The sequence below is a fragment of the Gopherus flavomarginatus genome, chromosome 9, assembly GCF_025201925.1.
Source record: "Gopherus flavomarginatus isolate rGopFla2 chromosome 9, rGopFla2.mat.asm, whole genome shotgun sequence".
Taxonomy (NCBI): domain Eukaryota; kingdom Metazoa; phylum Chordata; order Testudines; family Testudinidae; genus Gopherus; species Gopherus flavomarginatus.
Window position 1 is genome coordinate 67,206,307 of NC_066625.1, and position 23,211 is coordinate 67,229,517.

Here is a 23,211-nt window from a genome sequence, read left to right on the forward strand (position 1 = left end):
CAGAGTGTTAAAAGTTAAAGTTAATCACAATGAGTGATCCACAATCAAAATGGAAAGCTCTGAGAGATCTTCAATTGCAGGAAAGATTAGCTGAAGAGAGAGCCAAGCAAGTTCATCAAAGACGGATGGAACAGCTGGCTGCTATAGGAAAAGCTGCCCAGGAACGCAGAAGGCAAAGACTGGAACCTAAGCCAGAAGTGGCCAGACTTACTGAAAGTCCAGTTTACAATGATGTTGGTATGTTGTTTAATAATGATGTGGTAACCATATTTAATCAGGGTAATGTCATAACCCAGTCCCAGAAAAAATATAAATGTGAATCCTCTGTATTATCTGTAACTGACAGGGAGATCTGTGAAGGGCGTAGGAGGGGTGTTGTATGTGTTTAACCAGGAATGCTATAACAAGGAAGAGAGTGTCTATAGCCTTGGGATTGTGGAAAATAGCTGTTTTCCCAGTCAATAAAGCAGTTTATATGGTGAATGTCTGTCTAATATCTCAGGGTACGTCTACACTACCCACTGGATCGGCAGGCAGTAATCGATCCAGCGGGGGTCAATTTATCGTGTCTAGTCTAGAGCGCTCTTCCGTCGACTCCTGTACTCCACCACCATGAGAGGCGCAGGCAGAGTCAACGGGAACGGCAGCAGTTGACTCACCGCAGTGAAGACACTGTGGTGAGTAGGTCTAAGTATGTCAACTTCAGCTACATTATTCATGTAGCTGAAGTTGCATAACTTAGATCCAGTCCCTCCCCTCCCGCCCCCAGTGTAGACCAGGCTTCAGAAGTGAATCTGGAATTAGATGAAGCGCAGAAAGCTCAGGAAAACATTATTTAGAGCATATTAATGTTGATCATCAGTTTGAAGCCCTAACTGAGGAAGAAAAGGGTTGATTTTTGGTGGGTGATGGATTGCTGGTAAGTGAAGTTTGTAAAAGTGAGCCTGACCCAGGTAAAAGCGATGTGCTTAAAGTAGCTCAGTGTGATGAGCCACTGTTTGTGGAAAGCAACAGCTTATCTGTTGATGAGAAAGCAAGCTGGGAGCAATGAGAGTGGGAGCATCCCCTTAGATCTTAGCAATCTAAATGTTCATCTTTATGACAGTGCTCATCCTCTTCAAGCTGAAAATATGGAGGAAGATGACAATCTTGATGATTCAAATAAATATGCGCCACACTTGAGTGACACCCGCACTATGGGATATATCATCCCCTTACTGCATGTTTGCATATCCAGTTAAATGTGATTTTTTAAATACATTATATGTAAATTGAGATACCAGCACAGCAACTTATTTGAATAAATTTAATACAATTGCCTGTAGAAACTTTTTCCCAATGTATGTAATGTCTTCTTTATTACTTGTATTTTTAATAGCAGAAGTTCTGCAGTTCTCAGACTCATTAAAATTATTTTCCAGCAATAAGTCATTTTTCAAAACGCAAGTTTTTGAGAAAATATTACATTGTCTTAACATACATCCAATATTTTATCATGGACTGTGAAATGATCTTCTTTATGTCTCTCATTGATTTCTGTGGTAGAGGACTTTAATTTGAAATGTTTAATTGATTCAAAAGCCATAAGGGACCACTGTATATAACACATATACCACCTATATAACATGGACCATATCTTTTACAAAAACATCCAGTCTTAATTTTAAAAGTGCCAGTGATGGAGAATCCACTATGACCCTTGATAAATTCTTCCAATGGTTAACTATCCTCACTGTTAAAAACAAACTCCTTATTTCAAGTCTCAATCTGTCAATATTCAGCTTTTAGCTATTGGCATCATCTCTCTCACACCCAATGCTGCACAACATCCTTGCACAAGTTAAATCTGTCTGGGTAAGTGTGACCTTACTCAGTGAGAAACTCCTACTAGAAGAGATTTTTGTGGGAGCATGGAAAATTTGGAAGGGCATGGACAGATTATTTCATAGGGTCCTGCTGCAATGGGCAAGGGGAAGGGCCAGGAGGCAGTACAGAGGCATGAAGCATGAGATGGCTCTGATACCTGATGGATACCAAAGATTTGCAGATGTCAGGGCCAGGGCCGATGCAAGGAAGTTTCGCGCCCTAGGCAAAACTTCCACCTTGCGCCACCCTCCCCAGCTAACCCCGCCCCCCCATGGCAGCTAACCACGCCCAGTCACCCCTCCCACTCGAGGAGCCCCCCCCCCACGCGGCAGCTAACCCCACCAGGGGAGCCCCCCCCTCACAGCAGCAAACCCCCCCCCTCCACGGCAGCTAACCTGGCCCAGGGAGCTCCCCCGTGGAACCTAACCCACCCCCTTCCATGGAAGCTAACTCCACCGCCCTCTGCGGCAGCTAACACCACCCACTGTGGCATCTAACTCCACCCCAGCTGTCCTCTGCTGAGCACGCCGGAGCTGCTCTAATTCTTCTCCTATCCCAGGCTTGCGGCGGCAATTGGAGGAGACTTAGAGCGTGGGCTGTGTGCTCAGCAGAGGAGGAAGAGTGGAGGTGATCTGGGGTGGGGAGTGGTTCCCCTGTGCGCTCCTCCCCCCCGTTACTGTGGGCGGCCCTCCCCGCGCCCCCCCACCTCAGCTCACCTCCACTCCACATCCTCGCCTGAGTGGGCTTTTAGGCACCCTCAACCACTAGGCGTCCTAGGTGGCTGCCTAGTTTGCCTAAATGGTTGCACCAGCCCTGGTTAGGGCCAACGCACTGTACTGGAGTGAGGGGGAGAATCCTAAACTGTTGGTGGAAGAATGAAAAGAAATGTTACAAGTACAAACCAGCTGTGTCCACTCCCTGTGCAGGAATAAGCTTCATGGGAGACAACTGGGGTCCATATTTTCTTTCACCCTTTTTGTAACTTCTATACTTACTGCTGAAAAGCAACCACTTCTGAGATGGAAGACATAAATTAACCATTGTACAGTACACATGCACAAATGTAGGGGGTGAGAAAATGTTGGTCAAATGCAAGCATTTTATATTTGAGTTCAAGTTCCTCAAGGCTTGGGCTCATATCCAAAGATGCTGCTGCACTGCATTATTAGAGGTGCTGTCCTTGGGTTGCTGTCACTAGTGACACTCTACAGTCACTATGTTACTAGTCACTAAGGCAGTGTATAAAAAACAAAATTGCTCATCTCATTCTAACTGAACAAAATTAAGCAAGACACTTACATGCCCCTTTTCTCACTATTCTTACTATTACTGGTATTGAGGTAGCATCTGCCGGCTGCAATCGGGGATTCATGCCCCACTGATAAGCTAAATTAACTTACATATTTTAGGGAACTCTTTCTAACAATACCCAAACATGTTATCTCTAGTTTTAGTATAGAGAACATTAGCATTTCAATCTGCCTAAATCCAAAAGCTGTTAGCTAATCACGAGAGATTATCTGAATAGTACTTTCTATTAGAGGATAGAAAAGCACTTTACAATTAATTAATCAATCAATCCTCAACACACACCTCTGAAGCTGGTGAGTATTATTGACTCCGTTTTATAGACTGGGAAACTAGGCACAGAAAGCAGAGCTGCTAAGGCCTGATTTTTCAAAAAGTGAGGTGTGCAAAATATGTATCTAATATAAATGGGTAAGTACCCAAACAAGGTGGATAATGCAGATAGCTGTTCAGACATATAACTGGCTATCTGCATACTCACGATTACTCATGGCTAAACAAGGCAAACACCTCATCTGTTTGTAATGAGGCCCTAAATTATGGACCTAGTCATGCAGGAACTTAGCTGGATGATCTAGAATGGTACTGTGAAGTGTTAAGTCTCATTAGTGAGTCATTCTTATGACTTTAGAGAAACTGAGCTTACTAGGCTTTCAATCAGTATTTAATTATACTACTGATGGCAATGATTCACGGCACCCAACCCAGCATAACTTTTTTAAAAAATTCCCTCCCATATGTATTTTTCCATTTACCTGTCACTTTGAAATTGTGAGTGGTTTTCCATAATGGTTTTTGTTGATTTCTCAGTGAAATCATACTAAAGCCTTTTTTACAATAGAACAAAGATCCATAAATGAGTCAATAGCAGGAACTTGTGAAGCTAGATTTTTATATTTTAAATTGCTATTGAAATTATTTCAGATACTTTTGGGTTAAAATCATAGCAAAGATGAGAACTAATCTGATTTGATTTAAAATTCTCAATAACAGAGTGGTATCCATTCATGATGCATTTAATATAGAACAGACTTTATTATTCCATCATCCTTCTGCTGTTTTTTGTCACTCAACTGTAACGCTGCCAATGTATTTTCCCTCATTCTAAAGATTATTTTTCTCATGTTTATTATGAAAACCCCTTAGAAACCTAAAACAGAAGTATGGTTCCTTTACTAGCATTATTTCTTATTTCACACATGAACCCTGGTATGTTATTTAGGGTTGCTAGGTAATATGCTGCTTGCCTAGGTTTCTTTTAAGGTCACAGAACCATTTGGTTTCATAAGAGAGCAAATACACATAACAAAAGTCATGGCACATGTTTGGATCTACCAGTCCAAAACGGTGGCATTTGAGTGATAATAATTCAGATAGCAGCAGAAGCCACCACTTTGCTACCAGATGAGGAGGTACTGCTAGGAGAGAAGAATGTGATTAAATATTCATTTGTTCTTAATGATCTCAATGTAGAGTGCCGACAAATTATACAAATACAGGTTTTCTGTGTGAGTGAGTGTCTCAAATCTCTCTTCTGTTACTCTTTTCTTGTAATTGAAAGAGATTTTATAAAAATATTTACTGCTAAAGGTGTGTTGCTTATGTTATGTAAAAATAGAATGTGTGCTTAACAGAGTGCTGAATTGTTTAACTTGTTTTACTAGAAATAAGTGTGTAGTTTTTAAACTTCAGAAACTATCTTAATTATAAGTACAATATCATATTTGGAGAAATCCCACACTCTTTGTGTGATGTGCCTGATGGTTAGCTGAGGCCCAAGAGATATTTCTTGAGTCTAGTAAAAATCACTTCTTTAATAATAGTAAGGGAAGAAGGGGTACTCACCTAGAACCTACCAGAACAGTGTTCAGCTCCCTGCTCTACCACAGATTTATTGAGTAACCTTGGGTGAGTCACTCTCTCTCTCTCTGTGCCTCAGTGTCACCTCTGTAAAATGGGAAAAGCACTTTCCTACCTCACAGATTGTGAGGTGGTTGGCTACTATGGTAATGGGGGACAACTAAGATAGATCGTACAGTGAGCAACTGTCATTTTATAGCACTGATACATAAAAGCCATCAATATCATGATCACCACCACCCGTTATCATGTACAATACTACTGACATTATTGTGTTAACATTTGTTACTACATCAAAAGCATTTAAATTAATAATTTATTAGCAGCGGTTTTGATAAAGAGGGAGTGTATTCTAGTAGTCAGAGGAGGGGGATTGGAATCAGAAGGTCTGGGTTTCAAATATGCTGCAGTATTGTTGCGTGACCTCAGACAAACCACTTAATCTCTATAAACCTGAGTTTATCTATACATAAAATTGGGATGATATTTACTTATCCCTCAGAGGAGTTGTGAGGATTAATTAATATCTAATTAATCTGTGTAGGTCTTTGAGAACCTGGGCTGAAAGGTGCTATATAAACGAAAAGTATTTTATTAATTTTAAAATTATTTGTATAAATGCTTTAGCTTCACTGACTTATGCAGGACAAAAATTATTCTTTGACAACTAGAGAGAGCATCTTGCAGATATTACCTTAGCACATGCATATATCTTCAACAAGTTCAGCACCCTAGATTTGTTGGTAACAAGTTGCCCAGCTGAAGATTTAGGCTTTAACTGTGTTTCTGCCCTTGTTTTGGGCAGCTGATAGCCTTTTCAATAGAGGAGAACTTGCAAACAATAATTTAGGGGATGTTAATCTGGAGCCTGTCAACACTGACCCCCATCCCTTTAAAACTTTAATTAATTAGTTTATTATGTTACTTCTCTGTTGTAATTTTCAGCTGGTCTAGAAATTAATTTTTTCTAACACGCTGGGAAATTGTGCATTTGACAGGAAATAAATGTGTGTGTGAGCTTTGATGTTCTTATCTCATCCCCCTCATCCACCCCTCAAAAAATTACAGCTACACTTATTCAGTACTCGCAAACAAAAATCTTTGTTCAAAGGAAGATGAAGATGCTTTGAGTGCTTTTTTTTCCTCCTTGTACCCTTCCAGAATGTGGAAGTAGAAAGCCTGAAACCTGAAACACAGAAAAGGGCAGAGTTAAGATAATACTTCTCTCACCACATCCCCATACAATCTTACCTCTGCCTCTATGCAGATGACAGTAGGCTACTTATCCATTCCTAACCAAACTGGCCATTTTCTGCATGCTCACTCTAATAGCAAATCATTGCTCTTTTTCATGCTCTCCAACTGACTCAAACTGTCTTAGCTGTAGCAGTTAGATCTGGGAAAGAGGAGATTGCCTGAGCTCACATTGCCGCCTTGGGAAGCTTCCAGCTGCAGCTACAGGCTCTGAGTGCTTTTGAAAAATGTTAACAATTTAGTTCCTCCAGAGTTTTGGGTGTTAGGGAGGAATATGGTACTGTGACCAAATGAAGGACTCCTTAGAACAGCAAGCAAAGGAGGGCAGAATTAAGGCTGTGTGCAAAAATGGTTATAAGAAACAGACAATCTTAAAAACATATAATTGGGAAGAGGAGGTAGGGAGGCTGTATCTCACGGATCACTCTATTAAATGACCCCAAATTTTAACCCCAAATTCTACCTAGGTCAGTCTGCCTATGCATATGGATTTTAGAATATTTTGAAAAAAAAAAAAAAGAAAGCTTTGGTCAATCTTACCTATAGACCTTTGAGGGTGATCCCATCATTTTGGTTTCAAATTCAAGTAACAAAATCTACTTTAGATCTTTCTCACTGTATTTATTTCCTCCTCTATTTCTCAAAACACTTCTCTTAGTCTGTTGGAGGAGGAGATAACTTCCTCCAGCATCTGTGCATCATTTGAAGCTCATGGTACCTCTCTATAATGTGGAGAAAGCTTCAGTAAGTATAGGCAATTTGTTTTGCCATTTCCAGAAGTAAAAGTAAGCTGATTAGGTCGAGTACTGGCAAGAGCCGGTACACAGCTGACTGTACCAGCAGGGGCAGCTTCCCCAGTCAGGCAATTTTAAAGGGCCCTGCAGTCCAGGAAGCAGATGGAGCCCCTGACCCTTTAAATCGCTGCCAGAGCTCTGCTGCTGGAGCCCTGAGGTAGCAGCAGCAGCTGGGAAGCCCTAGGGCTCCGGCAGCGATTTAAAGGCCCTGCCCCTCCCACCAGAGGTCCCCTCTCCGTCCCCTAAAGTCCTGAGTACCAGGTACAGGTAACTCCCTTAAGTTACTTTCACCCTTGGCCCTTTCCTGTACCAATGTTGACAAATCTTGCAAGTTATTCATAAGTTTGGTGATTTTTTTTTTTAAGTCCCCAACTGCTGCCTGGAATCATTTGTTACCTGAGAACGGTCCTCACCTGCTATTGATCTCTCCCCCCAAGAGTAAGCGTCTACAGCCTTGTGGTTGTAGAGAAAAACTTGAAAATGCGACTCGAAAAGTCACCAACTGCAGACGATGTATAAGACGAAGCCTGAAGGCCACACCAATCTCACAATTTTTAGGGCAAATATCGTGACTTTTGAATCCTTAGGGCTGGCACTGTACCTGGAAGGGCTAAAGCAGCGGAGAATCCCAGTCCCCGCTACTGGCACTTCCCTGCCTGCTTGGCCCAGTGCGTCGCCCCCGTTTAACCATCATCTGTAGCCTGGGTCACTAGCCGTTTGTCCCCCATGTCCCGATATTTTGTTTCTGTTATCTGGTCACCCTAGTCACCGGGCCAGCGCCTCAGGAACCTCCATGCGCTACCCAGAGCACAGCAGGGAGACGCTGCACCGGGTCCCCGCTGGGGGGCGCAGCTCACCATTTAAGCGGGCTTTAGGTTACTGAGCTGATCAAGAGGGGTAACTGTCGCCAGTACCGGAGGGAAGACTGGGTTCTTTGCCAATCAGAAACAGTATCTGTCTCCACAGGCGGAGGGAAGCCGACCTCTGAGCCAATCAGAAGGTGTATCTATCTTCAGGAGCGGAGAGAAGACCGGGCTCTTAACCAATCAGAAACAGTATCTATCTCCAATGGCGGAAGGAAGCCGAAGCTCTGATCCAATCAGAAAGGAAATTTGTCTCCAAGGCTGAAAGGAAGGCGGGGCTCTTAGCCAATCAGAAGGAGTATCTGTCTCCAGGGCCGGAGAACCTGATTGGGATCGGGGGAACGCGCACGCGCGACCTGTTGGCTGTAGCCGCGCGCGCTGTGTGCTGGGGCGGGGCAGAATGTAAACACCAGTAGGCGGTCGTGGTGAGGAAGGTGCGTCTGTGGTGTAACCGTTGGTCCAGGATACCGCTGCCTGGGCGGCCATGGCGGCCTCTCCGGTGGAGGTGGTCGGGCTGCCGAGCGAAGAGGTGAGGTTCGTTGCGCGGCCCCAGATTGCCCGCTTTCCGGAAGGGAGGCGGGAGGGCGGGCGGCAGCTCCTTTTTGCTCTCTCCATTCTCTTTTCCTGCGTGGTGCCCGGACCCTTCCCCTGACAGGCCGCCTCTGTTGGCATGAGGGCCTGTGACTGTGAGTCCGTGTCGTGGGGGCCCGGTGCCCTCCCCCCCGCCTGTGCCAGCCTCAGTGTGGTGTTGGGTGGTGTAGGCAGGAGAGGAGCCCAGATTATGGCTGTCGTGGGCTGGGGCTGTGCAGTGCCCTCTTGGGGCTGGCAGAAACCTACCTGTTAGGGGAAGGCATGTGACCAATCTTGGGTCTGGTCTGTAATCGTTTTCTTTAGCCTCTACCGAGTGGCTGCTGCCGCCACCCAGATGTGTCTTTCTCCTTCCCTGAACGTGGCCGTAGGTCTTTCCTCCTCTAGTGGTAACAGAATTTACTGTTGGTAGATATCCTAGGGATTATCTGAATAAGAAAAAGTAACCTTATGTTATGAATGGTTTGTGGATTGCCTGCCTCTTTGAACAAAATCTAAAACCTTTCCTCCTGTCTTGGAAATCGGTAGTATACTTTCTAAATCTACCAAAGTCAATATTCCAATAATCTGAACTGATACCTGTTTGTAAACAATGTATAGGGAGGATGAGGGAGACTAGATGATCCACTTTTTCTAAGCATGCTAAGTAACTTTAGGTTTGGGCTGTGCATTTTGTTTGGGTAGTGTTATCTTAGAATTTTAACTCTTGGGTAACAAACTGATTTTTAGAAACTTATGTTTTAAGTTTGCAACCTGAAGGTGGTAATGAAGAGTGTAATGTATCCAGGTGGTTTAAACTGCACGTATGTATGCAGGATGTAGATACTGGCTATTTGTGAGGAATATAGTTGTCAATACTTCATGACTCTTTTTATTAATGAACATTTTAACTACTACTTTGTTTCAGTTGAAGGTAAAACCCTTGAAGTTTTCCAGTGGTTGATAAATTTAGGGGTACCACTCTTATATACTATCTGTAATACACCTGTGAAATATGAGTGGGAACTAATTCCTTGAGGGACTGCTGGTGGCATACACTCTTGCAAGAAGAAATGAACTCAACTTTTTTTTTTCTCCAGGTATGTAGTGATTAAAAGTTGTTTTTATTGGCGAGCACTTGGGTGTCCTGTGTGAAATGCTTGGAGTGTTATCTTTGAGCCAACGGGGTGTATTTTACCAAAGCTGTCTTTGATCCACTCTTGTGTATCAGAACCTACACATGCTTTATGTAAATGTATTTACCTTTCAACTTTTGCCACTATTTGAGTGGTTCACAAACATTAATTCATTTTTACAAAACCTCTCTGAGGTAAAGGAGTGGTATTATCCACATTTTTACAGATGGGGGAACTAAGACACTGAGATTAAGGTCTGAGGTATCCACTGACTTTTTTGGTTGCTCAGTTGGAGACATAGAGCCTGATGATTATTTTTTTAAGAGTACTTGACATTATATAGCATGTATATGTTCAAGTACAGCTGCCATTGACTTGAGTTCTAGCTATGAATGCTCAGCACTTCTGCAGATTGGATCAATGGTCTCAAATTGAACATCCAGAAAATGAGGTGCGCATCATTAGTGACCACCAGTGAAAATGTTGGTTTAAATAATTTCCTTGCATCACACAAGAACTTTATGGCAGAAGCAGGGATAGAATCCAGTTCTTTAGGTCATGTTTTAGCTGCCTTAACCTTGAGACAGTCCTTTCTCTTCCTGTAATCCTCTGCTTATTCACTACAGATGAAGGGGTCCTACAGACAATAGCCTCCTTTATTACACAACCCTGATTTGCCTCAGCAGCTAGTCTGTCTTGTGTACTAAATGAGGCAGGGATCCTGTGGAAAAAGTGGTATGTGATCGTGTAATCAATGAATGTGTCGTGACGCATACAAACAAGGGGGTTGAATTAATGTTGCACAGACCATCTTAATTCTGGCGTTTCCTAACTTTTGAATGTTTGACTTTGTAACCTTAGTGTGTTAATGTTTTTTCATGAGTAATCTTAGATATAGCTTCTCAGATCTCTCTATCCATTTCTTTCCCTCATCTACTTAGTCACTACTCACTGAACAGGAAAAAGACAAGTGTGCAGATAATTCTTTTGCAAATGCTACTGTCTCAATATAGTTTTAAAAAATCATGTTGACAAATTTCCTCTTACTCCACTTGTTAACCTTGAGCCACCAGCTTCTAATTTTCCGCAGGAGTATTGAATCCCCGCTCAGCCTCAGACCCTGCCCCATCTTCACCTCTTCTCCCAACCCCCCACCCCACTCCTCTACTTTCCACCCCAGGCCCCATGCCCACTATGCCCGTTCCCTCAAGGCCCCACCCCCACCTCTTCCCTGCCTCATTCTGCCCTTTCCCCCGAGTGCACCCCGTCACTGCCTCTCCCCCTCCTGCCCAGTGCCTCCTGCACGCTGCTGAACAGCTGTTCTGTGGCATGCAGGATGTGCCAGGAGGGAGGGGGCGGAGTTAATTTGTGGGGACAGCAGGCGGTGGGAGTGGGGGCTGCTGGTGAGTCTAAGCACCCACTAATTTTTTTTCTGTGCGTGCTCCACAGAGTCTGCCCCTATGCCTTGGGCTAAAGAAAGCAATGCTTTCAAGTGCAGTTTCCACCTCCAGGTGGAACTTTCTTTTACAGTGCTTTTTGCCTGAGGCTGTTTTTGAAAATTACTAATCAGCTTTAGCTAATGCAGAAAGAGGAGTCTGGCCTGTCTTTTTGAAATGGGTAGCTGTGTGCACGCTCAGTGTGTGCTCTGAAATTACTGTTTGCTTGGTTAAAGGGTGCAAATCCAGGTGATGGTTTGAAACTGTACATTTGTGTACACACTAAAACATGACTGCCTCTCTACCAGGGTAGTGGTGATTCTACTGATGTTTCTTAAATGTGCTTACTTTAGTACTGGTGCAGTTCTTGGTGAAAAGTCCTTGGCTGTGGGACTTGCTTCTTTCAGGTGGCACATGAAATCTCAGCCTTACTGACTTCTAGTCTTGCATTACTCTTACTTTCGTTGGTCAAGTATTTGCTATTACTGGATCACTTTAATCTATTGAAGTAGTTTAAGGAAAAAAATTTCTTCTGCTCTGCTCTACTCTGCTTAGTTGAATCTGCCACAGTATGGCACGGCTCCTGTATGAGGAGAAATTAAGAAGACTGGGACTTAGCAGTCTCTTTTCCAAGCTGAAAAGGGAAGATATGATTGAGGTCTATAAAATTGTGAGTGCTGTCGACAGTAGATAAGGAAGTGTTGTTTACTACTTCTCATAACACAAGAACTAGGAGTCACCAAATGAAATTAATAGGCAGCAGGTTTAAAACAAAGAAAAGGAAGTATTTCTTCACACAATGCACAGTCAACCTGTGGAACTCCTTGCCAGAGGATGTTGTGAAGGCCAAGACCATAATAGGGTTCAAAAAAAATAGATACATTCATGGAGGATAGGTCCATCAATGGCTATTTGCCAGGATGGGCAGGAATAGTATCCCTAGCCTCTGCTTCCCAGAAGCTGGGAATGAGTGACAGGGGATGGATCACTTGATTTCCTGTTCTCTTCATTCCCTCTGGGGCACCTGGCACTGGCCACAGTTGGCAAACAGGATATTGGTCTAGATGGACCTTTTGGTCTGACCCAATAGGACCATTCTTACGTAATGGGTGCAGCATATTTTAAAAGCAATCTACTAAAATTGAGGGGGAAAAGTATCAACAGATGCTTAATTCTAGTACTTAAATAGACATTACAGAAGCAGTCTCAGTTGTGTAAGCTGAAAATAAGGAAGTGTTTCTTGCATATTTGTAGTATGACAAATGTTGTCATAATACAGAAGTAGGGCTGGCAAAGAAGCCTGCCCAGAATATGACAAAATATGTATTCAACCAAAATGCCTCCCTTCTATCCTACTGGAAGACCTTGAAAATAGATCTATAGCTACACAATGAAATTGTTTCTGGATGAATAACGGCTTCATAGCCTACTTAGTTCAAGAAACGTATCCGAATTCTCTCCTATGTACTCAGCCTGGAGAGAACACTTCTGATCACTCGTTGATTAAGGACACTTTTTTTTTTTTTTTTTGGCTTGTAATTTGCAGAGGTTTTCAAAATTTCCAAAACAGAACTCTATGGTGCCAAGACAGAGGATATTTTGAGTTTTTCATGTTGCATTTCAGGGAACAGTTTAGTAATAGGACAATATGGTACGTTTCCTGCTTCCATGCACTTCATATTTCAGATCTTGTATCCACGTTCCAGAGGACTTCCATTACACAAAAGCTCATGTTTTCTGCAAATCGCAAAAGATTTTTTTATGAACATCTGGCATTTCATAAATTCCAAAAAGTATTCACATCTATATTTCTCATTCCTTAGCATATACTTCTTGACAATATAGCTTATTCATATGTTGCCCAGGGCCATCAGGCTAAGAGGTTTTTGTTACCCATAAACCAACAGAGGGCTCCATGTTCCAGAGAATTTAAAAAGCAAAAAATAAACAAAGAAAAAATTAATCTCCCAATCTATTACTTATTTGTCTGAAACCAAGTAGACCTCTCCCCTTTCTTTCCGTCTAGCAGAAGGACTTTCTTCTGCTTGACCTCTTTTCTGCTTAATCCTGAGGCAGGTCACTACTTCCACTACTATTCAGCTCATGTGGCAGGGCAAGGAGTTTGGAAACCAGTGGAGAGGAGGGCAGACAGATCTGACAAGGGTGCAGGGGAAGAACTGTGACTAGCTGGGCAAACAGACTGGCACAAGGAGCCAGGGGAAGTGTGGATGATGAGGATGATTGAGAGCCCTGGGAAGGGAGACTGGAACTGAGACTTGGTGGACTGAGAACAAAACCAGTGGGTGGGGGCTAGGAATACATGGGCAAGGAGATAGAGCAGGAGTAGGGTGGAACTAGGAACAGGGAGACTTGGATGGAGGAGTCTGGAGGGATGAGACTGAGGGAAGGAATCTAGGATCAGAAGTCTTGAGGAGTAGAGGCTAGAACTGGGACAAGGAGCTAGCGGTGGGACAGACAGCTTGGAGAGGACAAGGCAGAAGAGGTCAAGCTAGCAGGGATGGACAGAACAGTCTCTGCCCACTAAAGCACACACCCCTTCTGAGCCTAGGATGGATATCAAGATCCCTGAGGCTCACCATTCCTCTGCTGTCAGCAAATATTTCATGGGTTTCACAGATGTGCATCTTGTCTCCCTGCAGTGCAGGTCCACGTAAAAGTTCGCTCACCTATTACTGCTGTCACTTACACCATTGGATGAAGTCTGAGGTCTGAGCCATGGATCAAAGGTTCCAGCTTTGCTGAAATCCAGTGTGGTGTCAGTATGACACTATATGATGGAATTTGTTTTCCCTAGGTTTTTAAAAACCTGGGAAATTACACATACAACTACCCAAACTTAAGTTGGTCTCCTTGTGCATGTGTATTATAATGAAGTCTAATTACATGATCACATACTGTTTTTTTCCTCAGAACACACAGGCCTCGTTCAGCGCACAGCGGAGAAAATGCTCATTTAATGAGTAGTTATTCAGTATTTTTCTACTCGTAGTTTAATGTGTGGCCCATTCCTTATTTACATAACACTATCCAAACCCTGCTGTGAGGACAGAATTATTAATTTCCCTATGGGCAGTTCTTTGGTGCTCACCACTACAGGATCTGAATGGGGCTCAAATAGTAATTACTTTCAAAATGCGCCTGTGAAATGAGTCGGTATTTGATCACACTTTACTGATTAAACTCAGAAATATCCACTAACTTGGGGTGCCAGATTTGAGACCTGATTTTTGAGTACTTGGCATTATATAGGACTTGATAGGTTCAAATGACAGCTCCCACTGAGTTCAGTTGCAAGTGCTCAGCGTTTTTGCAAATCAGACCTTAAAGTCTCAAGTTAGGCACCAAGAAATTGAGGAACACGCAATTAGTCACCAGCTGTGAAAAGCTTGGTTAATGTGACTTGTATAACATCGCAGTGCAATTTGGTGGCAGAGGCAGACATAGAATCGAGTTTTTCATGATGGCATTCAACTCCTTAACCGTGAGACCATCCTTTATCTTCCTGCAATCCCTTACCTCATTCACTATACAGCTTCCAACTTCTGCAGCAAATAACCCATGGGTCCTACAGTTGCTTTCACTACATAACATTGATTCGTCCCCAGAGCAGCTCCAACTTGTGCACTGAATGAGGCTGTGGTCCTGTGGAGAGAATGTGGTCATGTAATTAAAGACTACATCGTAATGCATATACAAGGATGTCAAATTAAGGTTGCACAGGGAACCTTAATTCTAGCATTGCCTAGGTTTTGAATCCTTGACTTAATAACTTCAACATTTTAATGTATTTTTGGGTGTACTGTACCTGTTGATAAATCAGGAAATAGTAATTGCTATAGATGATATTGAATTGGAATTGCATTATAAGCCACTCATTTTTTTTCACCTATCCAGAACTTTCTGAAAACCTCTTGGTCTGAAAGATTCATTGCTTAATGTCACCTTGAGATGACCTTTGTTAGGTTTTTTAAGGAAAGAAGGACCTTTAGCTATGTGAGTTACTGTAGAATGGGACAAAGTGTACTTGGTGGTCAGATGTTTATTCTCATGTGATTCTTTTTCCAGTTTTGCAGCTTCCCTACTAACACATATTTATAGTTTATAACTGAGGGAATAATTGGTTTTGGGGGCTTTTTTCCAGTTTGCAAGTGGACTGAACTTAAAAAATAAAAATGAAAATAAAAAAATGGTTTGAGTTGAACCCAAACTCTTCTCCCTCCCACTTTTGTTTTGTTTTTCCCCACAAATCAAGAAACCTGAAAACTTCATTTTGGAAACACTGCTGCATGGTGTTTCCAAAATGAAATTTCCTCCTCAGGAGGAGCTGCTGGTGAGTGAAATTGACATTCTTGTCCGTTTCAGAATGGACAATGTCAACTTCGCTCTGCAGCTGCTGGGATCAGGGCCTGTCACAGACTGAGAACCTGGGGTTTCCAGGTACTATGGGTCTGGGACAGATCCTGGGAGCCCTGGCTGCTGCTGAGTGAAACTGACATTTGGATAAAACATGTCAGGCTTGGTGAGTAATCACTGGAAATTTCCAATGAGCTCTGCTTGTGCCAAAAGGTATCAAGCCAAATGAGCAACAGCAAAGGGGGAAGTTCTCAACTCACTAGCACAAGGATGGGCAAACTATGGCCCGCGGGCTGGATCTGGCCTGCCAGCTGTTTTAAGCCGGCCCTCGAGCTCCTGCTGGGGAGTGGGGTCTGGGGCTTGCCCCACTCCAGCACTCCAGCTTGGGAGCAGGGTTGGGGGCTGCTCCACACTGCTTCTGGAAGCAGTGGCATGGCCCTGCTCTGGCTCCTATGCATGGAACTGCGGCCAGTAGGAGCTGCAGGGGCAGGACCTGGTGTAGGAGCCAGAGTGGGGACATGACTGCTGCTTTTGGAAGCCCCCTAAGGTGAGCACTGCTTGGAGCCTGCACCCGTGTGCATCTTTCCATGCCCCATCTCCTACCCCAGCCGTGATCCCCCTCCTGCCTTCCAAACCCATTGATCCCAGCCATGGGCACCCTCCTGCAACTCATAATGTTTATCCACAGCCCCACCCCAGAGCCTACACCCCCAGCCCGGAGCCCCCTCCCAACCCCCAGCCTGGAGCCCCCTCCCACATCCAAACTCCTCATTTCTGTCCCCACCCTGGATCCCGCACCCCCAACCAGAGCCCGCACCCCAACCTCAATTTTATGAGCATTCATGGCCCGCCGTACAATTTCTATTCCTGGATGTATCCTTCAGGCCAAAAAATTTCCTCATCCCTGCTCTAGCACGTTGTTCACCTCACTCAAGTCTGAACATCTGATTTAATTGGGACCATTTGATTAAAATGCCTGGACAATCATTCTTTCTAAATAATGCAAAAAGCTGTAATTATGCAGCTAAGGATTAAAGTTAGGGGAAACTTCACTGCAGAACTAAGAGTAAAGAATTATAAGCATCAATAGACTTTTAATGAGATGATTCAGTCCATACTTGTTAGTGGCAAATATTACAAACTAAAAGAGGGGAATATAACAAATGTAGATAATGTTAAAAAATAGTGTTATGTCCAGTGAAGGAAGATGAATTCAAGAGTTACCATTGTTTTAATACAAACCAGTCAGTATTTCTTACTGATGAGTTGCTGATTAATTACAAGCTTTTCTGAGCTTTGCTGTGATTGCCATTGAAGCTGACTAGGTAGGAGCTCTTTCTTGTATAACAAAACCCACGTGGATATTTTTTGTGGTAAGAAAACTTTTAACATGGACCTGACTCCTGTTCCTCATGTGAAACAAAAAGTCATATTTTAAAAAGAAGACTGTAATGGTTTGGTGGTGATCTTCTGACACTAGTACTAAAACCTGAGTGTTTCTGTTGACGTTTTTACAGCCTTGTTCAGTTAACTTTTATTCAAGTCTCTAGTGAAGTTCAAAACTTTACAACAGTCGGAGGTGTTAAGTTTATGTGGTGAACGTAGTATCGTTGGAACCTGAGATGAAAGCTTACAGTATATCTATGTAAAAATACTTTATGCAACAGCATGGAAGTAGATGCATAGGATTCCATGGCTTACTATACTAGTTCTGAATTAGTGATGACAGAGCTGCAAATGAGTTGAGAGCTGCAAATGGGTTTTCAAACTGTTTTTTGGGTTACCTACAACGATTCAAGTTCATAATACTTGCAGCATTGGATTAAATATCTACATAGCATCATAGCTTGTTACAGGTCACCTTCTTAGCTATGACCATAAAATAATTTGATTTATAGCTTTTAGTCTGGAGTATTGATTAAAAGAGGACGAGACATTGGGATCTTCAGTTGTTGTTTTTTAAAGTCTTATTTCAGAGGTAACACTGGAGAAAGAACATAAGGAACTGTGGAGCCCGCACTGATAAAGTACAGAAACTTTCAGTTTATACAGTGGAATATAAAACTGAGTGATCATCATTTCAAAGTGCAGATGCATGCAGAAGTTTAGGAAATAAAGAGTACTGTTGTGTAATCTTGACCCTCTGGTACTGAGTACATTCACAGGGCACTGGACATTTGGAAAAAAATTGGTCACTACAGTTTATTTTTGTTAAGGATCATTTAATCTTCTTTTGTTTAATGGCATAGTCTATCAAACTGATAAAGAAAGTTGACGTTGTTGGCGTGGCTCAAGACACACTGATGCCATTCCATTTACAAGACTTTGCCATGTGGTGGCTATCTTATGCCTATATGGCTTGTGCAGTTTCAGTGGACCTTGGACCATATGCACATCTAAAATGGTACTTTGGCTGGCAGGTCAGATTTCCCATCTTTAGTCTTATCTGATTCTGGTAAGCTGTGATGATGAGCCTTCCCTATTTCATCCTTTGGCTCTCTTGCTGGCATCCTGGCCCTTTATAATAGGGAAGATGGGGGCGACCTGTAGAAAATGATTCCTAGAAGACACAGTGTCTCTCAGATATGAACGGTGTATGCCTATGGGAGTAGGCCCCCAGACATGGGGTGACTGAGATGGAGGGTACGGTCATAGGCATGTGATAAGAGACCTGAACTGGACCCTACAAAACTGCTTTGCCCTCGCAAAAGTAATTCATGCTCAAGGTTTCTCAGGCATTACAGTGGCATACTCACTTTCAGGTGAAGCTTTCTCTGGCTTGATTTCCTTTCTTTACCCTACCACTGCATTTATTGATTGTAATGGAGAATAGTCAGTCAGATCTTGCAAGCTAAGCAGTTTATGCCTGACTAGGAGACCATCAGGGAACATTAGGTTAATTTAGTGAGTTGGCACCCTTTCCTGATAGTAATTAGTAAAGCATTGGCTCAGTATGATGTAAAGGAACACTTTTTCTCTTGGAAATCTTGTCTTTCAGATAAGACTTAAATGCCCAAGATCAGTAGACCTTGAGTCTTTCACAAACAAAAGTTTTTTTGAGAGAGCAAATGTGAACCCTGGCTTTCTGGTGAAATTCCAGCTAAGGTAACATAATTGAATTGCATTTCATCAATTTAGGTCTGATGTAGTATTCAATTTCTGCCATTTATTATTAGCTGGTGACTTCCTTTTCACAGGTGGGTCAAATGATTTTGCTGTCTTACATGTCACATGGGTGGAATGAGGTTTAAAAGTATTATACTACACTAGAGCTGGTGGCAACAATTTTCCACTGGTTATAGTGCTGATTTAGTGAAAGCTCCAGGTGTCCACTAATGTGTGGTGTGTTTTTTTGTTTTTGTTTTTAACTACTTTATCTTAACCCCTGTTCAGAGGAAGACGGAATGAAATTATGTTTGAACACATGAATGGCTGCAGTAATGATCCTACTAATGGAAAAGTGTAAAACCAACAATAAAAACTTGTGTAAGGAGGACTCAGTAGCCATTTGTTTAAATAATGAAATGGGTTTAAACATAATCCTGTGTGTTCTAACACTAGTTCAGCTGCACCCGTTGTTGACACTTGTTATCAGGTACAAGTGGTCTGTCTATGGAGCCAGGAAGTTGGTCAGATTATGTCTTGGGTCCCCAGTCCATCTGCTGTTAGCACTCAGTGGTGATCTCAACAATTTTTATAGAAGTTGGCTTGTGTCCATTGCCTTTTGCTGCTTTCTGATGTATAAAGATCTAAATTGTCTTAATTTTTTTAAACTTTGGACAAATCTAGAATGTTAAATATAGTTGTTCCTGATTTTGCTGAAGACTATTTGAGGGGGGAATTTCTGAACCTGTATTATTGAGCTTCACCCTAACTTAGTTGCTAATTCTAACGTTCTCTTGAACAGTCACTCATTTCAGATGAATATTGTTGAACACTTGAATAAAAATTCCTCCTCCATTCAATTGCTCAGCTTCCAATGTCAAATTTTGTAATACCATTACTTCATAATTTTCCAGTCACTGAGTGCGCTGAGATAGAGAAGAGCTGCGTTCAGATATTTAGACAAAACTCAAGAATGCTTTTGGAAGGAAGATTCAGGGAGACTTCCAGGTGTTCATAGATAATACCAGAGACAAATAAGATGAGTACCTAGTCTCATTGATTTATGTCACCTTTAACTCTAGAGATGTTTCTGTGTGTATAGAAGATTCAGCACTCTACTTCCTGATTCTCTCATTTCCAGTAATGATCATCTAGTTGCTATGACAAAGAGTCCTGTGGCACCTTATAGACTAACAGACCTGTTGGAGCATAAGCTTTTGTGGATGAATACCCACTTCTTCAGACGCATGTAATGGAAATTTCCAGAGGCAGGCATAAATATGCAGGCAAGAATCAGTCTAGAGATAACAAGGGTTAGTTAAATCAGAGAGGATGAGGCCCTTCGTTAGCAGCTGAGGTGTGAACACCAAGGGAGGAGAAACTGCTGTCACTGAGTGCGCCGAGATAGAGAAGAGCTGCATTCAGATTTTTAGACAAAAACCTCAAGAATGCTTTTAGAAGGAGAAACTGCTTTTAGCAGTTGAGTGTGAACACCAAGGGATTCTTGCCTGCTTATTTATGCCTGCCTCTGGAAATTTCCACTACATGCATCTGACCAAGTGGGTATTCACTCACAAAAGCTTATGCTCCAATATGTCTGTTAGTCTATAAAGTGCCACAGGACTCTAAGTATGGATCTGTAAAAAGTGACAAGCATGGCTACCCCTCTGATAGTTGCTACGAACATGTGCATGCCATTTGGCTGCAGACAGGAAACAAAGTTGAAACATTTGCCTGCTGTTCTTAGGCTTGGAAATTCCTGTTGAGTGATGGAATTTATTAATCTGTGATTTCTGTGTTCATTTTCAAAATGTAAGCTCCTTTCAGGTTAAGTGTTGGATAGATTAAGTGAGTTAGTGGCTTGAGAAGCATGCTGGAAAAGGCACTCCATAAATTTAATATTGTAAAAAATTTTATGCTAGCAATAAATAAATGTAACTCATGCCATACAGTGATCTTAAACTTGGTGCATTTCTGTCATGCTATTTCATAGAGACAAGGTGGATGAGGTAATATCTTTTATTGGACCAACTTCTGTTGCTCCAGTAAAAGAAAGAGAGACACTTTCGCGCTTACAGTGTCTACAGTGTGGTGTTGGTGTGCATGTGTGTTTTTTAAGTTGCACAGAGTCTGAGCCCAGGTCAGCTGACTTGGGCTTGTGGGGCTCAAGTGGTGGGGCCATAAGATTGCAGTGTGGATGTTTGGGCTGAAGCTTCCCTGAGACGCTCCCTGCCAGGGTAAGGTACTCTGTATCCTCACTAAACACAAGGTGGAACAGATTGTTTGGCATAAGTAGTTCACCTTGAATGGTCTTTTACAATGCATGTTAAAATCTTTGCAGTTATAGGACAAAAAAGGGGGTTAGTGGATTGCAGATTGTTGTAATAAGTCATAAATCCAGTGCTCCAAATCCATGAATTTTAGTGAATAGCAAAGTTATGACTAATTTACGAAATCAGGCAATTTGTCTCTCTCCTTCGAGATCACCACATCTACTTATCCAAAACATAGCTTGTGTAAAGCCAGCTTCTGAATTCTTAGTTCATTCTCTTATCTTTTTCTGCCACTCTGACTCCTTGTGTACTGCAGTACACAAAACACTACTCAAGTCTAGATTCTGTTCTTCCCTTCACCAGCACCCCAATTTCCATGCTCTAACTCAGTTTATTCTGTTGCTCTAAATCAGACTTTAATGTAAACTTTTAAACTAACATGTTTTCTCACTTGAACTTTCAGTTCTCGCACATTAGAAAAATAGCAGAGTAGGTCTTGGCGGCTATGCTTTATCTTTACACTGTGTGCAGACTATGAAGATCTTAGAAATTCACATCATATTGACTTTTTAATATGTAATCTGTCATGCTTTTGATTACTGCACTATTTGATTTATTTATTTTAATATTATTTTGAAACTGCATTTGTTGGCTAGGTTTAGTGGTGACTGTTTCTTGACCTATGCAAATGCGGGGAGGAATAAGAACATAATTAGAACTAAAGAATAACAGGATGTTTTCATCTCAAGCCATTGTTTCATTTCCACTGATCTTAGCTTGGAGACTTAAACATTTTAAAATTTGAAGACGACGATGTAGAATAGCCAACATTAAACACTGATTTACTTTAAAACTGCTTGATTTATGCTAGATTTTAAATGTTTTCAAACCAAATTCCCTATTCTGCTCTCGATGGCTTGTACACCTCTACCTCAATATAATGCTGTCCTCGGGAGCCAAAAAATCTTACTGCGTTATAGGTGAAACCGCGTTATATGGAACTGGCTTTGATCCACTGGAGTGTGCAGCCTCGCCCCTCTGGAGCACTGCTTTACTGCGTTATATCGGAATTTGGGTTATATCAGGTCACGTTATATCGAGGTAGAGGTGTAATATCTTGTGTGAATTCCTTCTGAAAATGTTGCACTCTGAGTTAAAAGCATGATGCTAGATGAAATACCTGCTCTTTGTGGAAGCTGTTCTAGTATATAACCTGTTGTGCAGCCTTTTTCTTGAACATTTTCTAATCTGTACTTAGAACTTTTTAAAACCCATCTTTAATTTCAAACGTTATACCCATTCACTACTTAGACATGTCTAGAAAACAATGATGGTATATATGCTGTGGCATTTAAATGCGTCAGTTTATAACTGTCAATACACTGTCATCATCACTATAAAGGTACTAGTTATAGGTTCAGTTTTCTCAGTAACTATTGATGAAGAATGCACACTAATGTGGATTGCCAGTTCCAACTCTGCTACAGAACACTGTGGAATCAGGATGGACCAAAGAGTACTTACAGTGACACGAGTCTTCATAGTCACTGGAATAGCTAATGGTATATTTGTAGAGCAGTGATTCTCGGTCTTTCTAGAGTACCGTAGCCCTTTCAGGAATCTTGATTTTGTCTTGCATACTCCAAGTTTCGCCTCACTTAAACTACTTGCCTACAAAATCAGACATTAAAATACAAATGTCACAGCACAGTATTACTGAAAAATTGCCTTTCTCATTTTGTCTGTATTAAATTTTTAGTTTGTACTGACTTCACTAGTGCTTTTTACATAGCCTGTTGTAAAACTAGGCAAATACCTAGATGAGTTGATGTACCCCGGAAGACCTCTGTGTACCTCCAGAGCTACACATACCCTTGTTGAGAACCCACTGCTCTACAGCTTTGCAAAGAGTAGACTTAACTTACTATTCACTAATTCCTCTTTCTACTTGGGGGACTTAATATCTCTGACCCTTCCAGTCATTGCCCTAAAAATATATTCAGCATGTAGTCAGCACATCTTGTGTGCCAGTTGCTGCCTGGATTTGAGGAGTATTCTCAAATAGCATGTTCTGCATAGAAGATGCCTTCTGCTTAATTGAATGCTTAATTCACTAAATTCCTCTTGCTGCTTTAGTCAAAACAGTACAATAGCTCTCTGCTAGAAAGATACGTTACTGTTGATTTTTTTTTCCCCGTGCTACCAGTCTGACACTCTTCTGAAAGTTAATAGGTGAAAACAGTCTTTATCTGTGTTGCAAAATACCTCTGATACCTGCCAATACTAATTGCTGTCTCTACAGGTACTGCAGGAATGTTCAGTGTCTGTCTGGAATAAGACCTATATCAGCATTTATTTTCCTGGGACTTTTATGA

The 23,211-nt window shown here is 42.0% G+C and overlaps 1 protein-coding gene across 1 annotated transcript in view; it reads left to right on the forward strand.

The window, feature by feature from the left end:
• Positions 1-8,289: 8,289 nt before the first annotated feature.
• The window catches only part of NEDD4 (NEDD4 E3 ubiquitin protein ligase), a 121,402-nt gene continuing 106,480 nt past the window's right edge, over positions 8,290-23,211 (forward strand). The window contains exon 1 of the mRNA XM_050967899.1: positions 8,290-8,474. Within this exon, the coding sequence (XP_050823856.1) occupies positions 8,430-8,474 (45 nt within the window). The 5' untranslated portion in view covers positions 8,290-8,429. The remainder of the gene's footprint in view (positions 8,475-23,211) is intronic.